The sequence below is a fragment of the Poeciliopsis prolifica genome, unplaced genomic scaffold (assembly GCF_027474105.1).
Source record: "Poeciliopsis prolifica strain line A6 unplaced genomic scaffold, Auburn_PproV2 SCAFFOLD027, whole genome shotgun sequence".
Lineage (NCBI taxonomy): Eukaryota > Metazoa > Chordata > Actinopteri > Cyprinodontiformes > Poeciliidae > Poeciliopsis > Poeciliopsis prolifica.
The window spans coordinates 2,315,558-2,323,179 of record NW_026562402.1 but is presented as its reverse complement, the minus strand read 5'-3'; the positions used below and the strand labels follow the sequence as shown (position 1 = coordinate 2,323,179).

At 42.7% G+C, this 7,622-nt stretch overlaps 1 protein-coding gene across 1 annotated transcript; it reads left to right on the top strand.

Moving 5' to 3' along the window:
• Positions 1-913: 913 nt before the first annotated feature.
• On the top strand, positions 914-4,477 carry pim1 (Pim-1 proto-oncogene, serine/threonine kinase). The gene is made up of 6 exons (XM_055048639.1): positions 914-1,351; positions 1,521-1,627; positions 1,738-1,788; positions 1,892-2,258; positions 2,719-2,895; positions 2,981-4,477. Exons 1-6 carry the CDS (start codon positions 1,270-1,272, stop codon positions 3,187-3,189), a joined length of 993 nt encoding a protein of 330 aa, XP_054904614.1. The 5' UTR covers positions 914-1,269; the 3' UTR covers positions 3,190-4,477.
• Positions 4,478-7,622: the final 3,145 nt, after the last annotated feature.

Below are 7,622 nucleotides of genomic sequence, written 5' to 3'. Positions count from 1 at the left end.
AGGCAGGAGGGGTGACGGGTAAAAAAAAAAAGGAGGGGGGATGGAAGTCTTTTTATCTCCAGTTTCCCACATCCTGTGAACGACCCACAAACGCGGCCACCCAATTTGAAAGAATGAGCGGAATGCGCCTTTTCTCCTCCTGCGCCGCTTTGATGCGCGGCGGCGCAGTTTGAGAGAGAGAGAGACAGAAAGAGAGAGAGGCTCCACTGCAGCCAATAAACTGTTTTGTTTCAATGCGAAAGCGATTAGGGTAAATGGCGGCTCGAGTAGATGAAACCCGGAATGATGAACTGCTTTCGGGTTGTTTGTGCCTCTTTTGTGTGAAAACAAACTCTGTGCGCGCAGCTCCAGTGGGAGCAGCCTGCTTCCCATGCAGAAAAAAACTCAGCAGTTTACCTACTCAAAGCCTGAAGCGATGATTATTAATCAAGACTTTAATGGCTGTTTATTTTCAAATAACTTTATTTCAAATAAAACTTCTGCTGTATTCATGTACAGTCAAAGTTTCAAATTGTTATTATTATTAAACTATTCTCTTCATATTAATTCACATTTATAATCAAGCAAATATCTAGAAATAATAATGGCAAATGCAACATATGAAATAAAAGCGCTCTAGTGATGCTATTTGTGTTTTTTTATGTGTTTTCTAGCTTTCAGCTTTTCAATTTGCATCTCCCTCCAACATGAATCCCTAATCACGCATTATTCCAGCCCTTTTTGGCGCGTTTTGATTCCCGCCACGTCTGTCTGGCCCCGTCGGTTACGAGGCTGTCTCTATTTTCATCCTGTGATTGACGTGCGTGCCTGCGTTCCCATTGGCTCACGGAGGCAAAGGGGCGGGGCTATCAAAGACTAAAGCGCTTATCGCTACGCCTTCTACTACCGCCTTATAAACGTCCTACCCCCGGGTTTTTGTTTCCAGAAGCCGGTGTCTGGCCGAGGCATTGGTTTGGTTTTTCCACTTTTGTGATTCATCTCGTCGTTACTCCTCTGTTTACATATATCACGGGGAACAACTGCGCTTTCGCGTCGCTTTCCTTTTAAAGAGAACACATCTACACATCGAGTTGTTGCTTTTGCCTTTTTATTTTTCTACTTTCCTGGACCACAGGCGGATTTTGCCTTCTGTCTGGATGAGAGGATCCTTGCCGCATTTTTTTTTGTTCCTGCAACGTGGACCCGCAGCGACGGGAGGCTCCTTCCATCGGAATAAAACATTTACAACCGTGTTCGCCGAGCTTCTCCGTGCTGGATTTGATTTAAGGAATGCTGCTGTCTAAGCTGAATTCTCTGGCTCACATCTCCGCCGTGGATATGCCGGCGAAAATGCAGCTGCAAGTTCAGCAAGGTTAGACGCCCTGTTTTTTTTTGTATCCCTCTGCGTTACTGCGCTGTCCATGGAGTGCCGGGGGCTACAGCAATGGCTGGCCGCCCATTTCTAAGGCTTCGCTTGCTAATTAACAGGGACACGTAGAGCTTTTGGCTCTGATGCTCACGGTTATGTTTCTGTGTTACAGTGAAGGAGAAAGAAGCTTTCGAGAAGCTTTATCAGGTCGGCGCAGTGCTGGGGAGCGGCGGCTTCGGCACCGTATACTCCGGCACGAGGACATCCGACGGAGCTCCGGTTGGTCCACTTTTCACCTTTTATTTACATTTTGTCATTTTGAAATGGCGGTTTTACATATTTTGTTGTTGTGTGCGTCTTCTAAAGCGGTGTCCTCTTTGCCATGCTAGGTTGCTGTCAAACATGTAGCCAAGGACAGAGTGACTGAATGGGCAGAACTGGTGAGAAATTATTCATATTCCGGTGCTTTTCCATCTGTCAAATACGTTTTTTTATTTTATTTTATTTTTATCTAATTATTTTTTTTTACTTGTGCTTCTTCAGGCTAACGGCTCGCGCGTGCCGCTGGAAATAGTTCTCCTGAAGAAGGTCGGCACTGGCTTCCGCGGCGTCATCAAGATGCTGGACTGGTTCGAGCGGCCCGACAGCTTCATCATAGTCATGGAGCGGCCGGAGACCGTCAAGGATCTCTTCGACTTCATCACCGAGAAAGGCGCCTTGCCTGAGGAGCTGGCGCGGAGCTTCTTCCGCCAGGTGCTGGAGGCCGTGCGGCACTGCCACAGCTGCGGAGTGGTTCATCGGGACATCAAGGACGAGAACATCCTCATTGACCTCCGCACCGGCGAGATGAAGCTCATCGACTTCGGCTCCGGGGCTCTGCTCAAAGATACAGTCTACACTGACTTTGACGGTATGTTGATTAGAAAATTTTAAAAGAAAGAAAAGCTTTTTTTTTTTGCCCCCTGGATAAAGGTTACATAGCATGTAGACTGAAGAGTTATGTAGCAGAAATTCCTGGGTTGTGTCATCTTCCTCCAGGGCTGTAGCCTTGTCGCCCCCTATCGGGGGGAAGCGGTATTTTTACAACTCAAAGTTTGTAAACAAAGTCACATGTCTGCTCACTCCCTCCCTCCCGCACGCGCTTCTATCTAAACACAAACACAGCAAGTCACGCTGCCTGGCAGCTGAGCTCTGAGAGAAAAAAAACAGGCTTAGCTGGAACTCTTAAATGCTTTCATTTTCAGTATGATAACAACAATAATAATAATAAAAACATTTATTAGCTTAAGGTTGTTGTATAAATTATTTTAATTACATTCTTGTGCTTCTAATATTAATAACCTTTATTGCTTTTTTTTTTTGTCTAACAGGCACAAGAGTGTACAGTCCACCAGAGTGGATCAAGTATCACCGCTATCACGGCCGCTCAGCCACTGTTTGGTCCCTGGGCGTCCTGCTGTATGACATGGTGTGTGGAGACATCCCATTTGAACACGATGAGGAGATCACCAAGGCACAGGTTCTGTTCCGGAGGAAAATCTCCACAGGTGAGAACGCATGCCTCTGCAACGCTTGCACAGATTGGTGCCAACGGTCGTCTAACCAGCTCTCTCTCCCCTTCTCTTCCTCCAGAGTGCCAGCAGCTGATCAAGTGGTGCTTATGCCTGAGGCCTGCTGACCGGCCGTCCCTGGAGGACATCATCAACCACTCGTGGATGCAGAACACATCGCCGTCGGTGGTGCCCTCCACTGTGCAGACGGAGAAGTCGCCTGCTGAGATCAGGCTACACAGCATTGCCCACGAGCCCACCGCCTTCATGGCCACCGCCGCGGCCCGGTGACGGGGGCTCGCCCATTCCTAATCGAACCGAGCTGAACTGAACTGATACGTAAAGGCTTTGCGTGGCAAAGCGACCCCGGAGGCCTTCGCCAAGCCTCAGTGCAGGCGTCCAGGAGGGCGAGCTGAGCAGCACGCGGACAGCCCAAGTTACGCTAGCTCTCGCAGCGCTCCGCTGGTTTTCCTCCAAAAAGAACAAAAGCGGAGGCATCGGTAGCGAGTTCTGGAGAGAAAAAACAAAGTGCCTTATGTGAGATTGTTTTAGGCAACGGGAGCCTGAAAATACTTGAATTTCTAAACACAAACAGAAAAAAGAAACCTTTTTGTTTACTTCCTCTTTACAAGGCTTGTTTTGTTTTTCCGTCTCATAGGCCTAGATCAGTAAAGCCTGTGTAATTTGTTATTATTTTACAACCACTACTATCACCACTACTCCAATGTCATTAGCAACCAGACGACCTCATAGCGCCGGCAGCAACTCGTGCAAACAAAATCAAGAGAAGAAGAAAAAACACTGGACTTACCTCAGTCTGTTTACTTCAACATCCACCTCTACTCCACCTTGCTCCTCCTCCTCTTCTACTTCCTGTGTTGTACTGTATACAAACACAGGGCTTAACTCAAAGTGTCGAGTCTCTTCAACCTGAATGCACACAACAATGCAACGCAACACACACCGAGATACAAACATCTTCTGCTCTTTAAACGCTGAGATTTTTTTTTTTTTTTTTCAAAAGAAAGGAAAAAATGTGCCTCACACAGGTCTTAAAAATTTGCTGGGGACAAAAAAAATTGTAAATAAGATATTTATTATAGTTGTGACAGCTCTCCCACACCTAATGAGCTATTTTTTTTCTTTCATGGCAGAATTTATTTATTTATTTATGAGCGAATTTCGGCTGTCTTTGAATGTATGTATTTCATTCCTCAGTCACTGAAGGGCCCACGGATTATTTAAGAGAAAGAAAACAAAGATCGAGTTTTTTTTGTTTTTGACCATATTTATTATGGCTTGAAATATTCAAAGAGCAGATGTGTGTGTATGTGTGTAAATAAAGTGTAAATAATCCTGAAAAGCACTTCCATTTTTAATGTACGTAAACATTCAAGGTCTACTGATGGTAACCAGTGTTCACCACACGCTGGAGTTTGAGTGAATGATGTGTGTGAGAGTGTGTATGAGAAAACTTGGATTGTTTGGGTTTTTTTTTTTCACCCACTTGATTTAGAATTGTAAATTATGTTAGAAGCTATTTTTATATGATTTCAATAAATATTTTTTTTAACTACGACTCTCGACTCCTCTGCATCATTTTGAACTGTTGCCACACGCGGGCCGTGTTTGTTGTGAACGCCCACACGAGTTTAGTAGGTTAGAAGGTTTTTCAACTTCCTGTTTGACACTTTAGTCAAAAAAAACAGTCGATGCGGGAAGCTGATGGGGAGATAAGAGGTGGCAGATGGCGGCAAAAAAGGCCCGGAGTGTTTATGCGATCGCAGAGATGTGAAACCAAACTTTATTACAAGGTTTGTTGACACTGAGGTGTAAAAACCAGCTTCAGTGTCTTCACCTTCTTCATTTAGTTGTATTCACAACTATAGGCCTGTGCTCCTAACTTTGTTGCACAGTTTCTCTGCATTTCTTGGTGTTGCCTCATAAACTATTTGATTTCACCCTACAAGTACTCTGGATTAACCTGCTAATTATGCAATCCCCTTTCAGTCTGAAGATAACTTCATTGCTGATTTGGTCTCAGCATGTCTTCAGTGTTTGGATGGGTTCAGAGTCAAAGGTCTATTATAATGTAGACCCTTGTTTCATCTGCGTAATTATGACAGCTAATCTTAATTGTTACAATCCAAACCAGCAGCAGATATTAAAAAATAAAAGAGGTCCCAGGACTGAACCTTGGGGTTCCCCAGATGCGACTAATATTTGTTCCAATGCGGTGACCTTTGACACAAAGAAGTCATTGTTCTTTAGGCAAGACTCAAACCAGTCTAGTAGAAAACAATCTTCCCTGCACGAAGTCAACCAGTTTCTCTTTGAAGTAGACCTGAAATGCAAAGACAAAACATGTGAAAAAATAAAAGTAATGTTAAAAAGTAGGAAGGTTGTGTTTAACCAAAACAAAAGTGTTCACCTAATAATCTAATTAATCAAAAGCAATAAATAAAGCACATATGCTTGAAGTCATTGTCTTGTATTAGCAATAATCTCCTCTAGCCAGGCACCAATTAAACAAAATGAGGTCAGTGTCATAGAGCGCCTCTCCACTGTTTAGTCTGCTTTACCCACAACCCGACCTGATCCTAGGTTACCTGGAAGATCATGGACAGAGGAGGTCAACATGAGGATTTAGCCCAGAATTTCCTGATCAGTCTGTCAATGCACTCCACAAAAGTAAAACACATTTGCTAATGAAAACCTCAAACTTTGGATGATTCAAACATGTTTATTTTGTAGAAAATTTGGATTCACTAAAGCGTCTCTGTCAGATCCGCTGACCAGATCTTTACAGCTGAATACAGTCATGACAATTGTACTTCGAACAAATCTGTGGAGCTACAATACTTTCTACTAATGTATATTTTGTAAATCAGACAGTCTTATTTTTACGTATGTGCAATTAAACTATTGCTCAATCTAATATGAATCATTTTTCTTCTAAATTGGATGATCAGTTATTTCACATTTCAACCAACTAGGAGTTAAATGTACACTAGGGATATGCTCTGGTCAAAAAAGTGCCAATTTTTAATTTTTTTTTATTTGAGTACAATATGTGGCTGGCAATTCAACGGACCACAGAAGGTGCTCTTTTTATATACTGGAGCACCCAGAGATCTAACGTGTCAATCAGACTGTGAGAAAATCAAAAAATTGGAAATAAATTTGTATTTACATGTATTCAAAACTAGTTTATATGAATTTATCCCCACATCCATCAATTATTTGAATAACTGACTATCTAATGACCTGGTTGATTGTACTGAACTGTTTGTTGTACATATCTGGTTCTTTATAGTATCTTGCTTTTATAATGAACGTTTATTAAGTTTCTGCTGCTTGGACAAAATTTCTTGAAGCTTAAAGCATTTAATGACAAGAAACCAAACTTAGATAAACATAACAATGTACAAGGTGGGACAGACAATCTACTTTTACTGACTGATTCAGAAAACGTTAACGAATAATAATAATTCAACCAGTCATGCTCTACAAGCTCTAAGATCTTTAGCAGATTGTTTGGTCAAACCTCCATGTGGAAAAATTCTTCTTTCCCTGATTTATAGTCATCAGTACAGGAACGGGAACCAGAGGGCAGGCAGAATAAAAGAGGTTTAGTTCCTGTGCAGTGGACACCTGCTGTCCTTCACTCTCACTGGGGCAGGAAACAAAAGCGGTCCAACCTCTGATTCTGAAGACATCAGCCATTCAAGTCACACAGACACCAAACCTCCCTCTCTTAAGTCTGGGATTATTGGCACAGAGGCCTTTGAGTTGGCCTTGGGGATCAGGTCATCTCACTCAGCAGAGGTATGTAACAGTCCAGGAAGCAGGTTTCTCTCTGGGATGGTAGCAATGAGAAATAAAAAGCAAAATTTCCCATGGTGGCACATTGGGTGGTAGCATGATGGCGTTCCTCTGTGATGTTGGTTCTAATCTGTTTTTCTTGTTGACATTTGTTTATAGTTTCTTTGGCTGAGGCGTTGCATGTTTGGACAATTATTTCCTATGGACTTTGGATGCTTTTTTTTTTTTTTTTAGAAACATTTGAGCAGTTGCTGTGATGCGAAAATGTGGCAGCAATGCAATGTTTTAGCATCCTCCAGGTCAAATAATACCTGACCCAAATCCCAGAGGACTTGAAAAAAAGAGGATTCATGGATGTAGAACAGGACCAAGAAGCAAAAAGAGAAAAGAAGGAAGTTCAAACCATCGATCACAAGGTCCAACTTTCTTACTTTACAGCCATATAGATTTAAAGGGGCAGTGCTAAATAAAATCAACTTTTTTAAACTTTACATCATGTTATAAAGTTATTCTCTCATCAAAAACATACCTGGATTCTTGCCTTGATTCTCTCATGCATGTTTGAGAAATTCTTTCATCTCCTGTGGCAACCATTCAGCTGTGCAGATCGCCTGGATGGAACAAGCTCCGCCTTCGAGGATGAAGCTCCTCCTCTGAGCTGCAGTTTCTAAACTTCCACCTCACTGAGTACCTGAGTACCTCTCTTCCACTCACCTCCTTCAGACTAGCCAGCAGCAATTAGCAAACACCAGGTGGAACTGCACACATTCTGAGCTCATTGTAGAAGCTCATTCTCAGTGAAACTCTGGTAAAAACGTTGTTAACGGGTGAATAGAAGAGCAACGTCGTGATAATTTCCTGAAGGCAGAGTTTCATAAAGAGCAACAACTGATGATAAC

What these genes read in the sequence shown, in the direction of transcription:
- pim1 (XM_055048639.1), top strand. Translation starts at nt 1,270, where the DNA reads ATGCTGCTGTCTAAGCTGAATTCTCTGGCTCACATCTCCGCCGTGGAT. An exon ending in TGACTGAATGGGCAGAACTG is followed by an intron (nt 1,789 to 1,891) that starts GTGAGAAATTAT and finishes GTGCTTCTTCAG; the next exon opens with GCTAACGGCTCGCGCGTGCC. An exon ending in CCGGAGGAAAATCTCCACAG is followed by an intron (nt 2,896 to 2,980) that starts GTGAGAACGCAT and finishes CTCTTCCTCCAG; the next exon opens with AGTGCCAGCAGCTGATCAAG.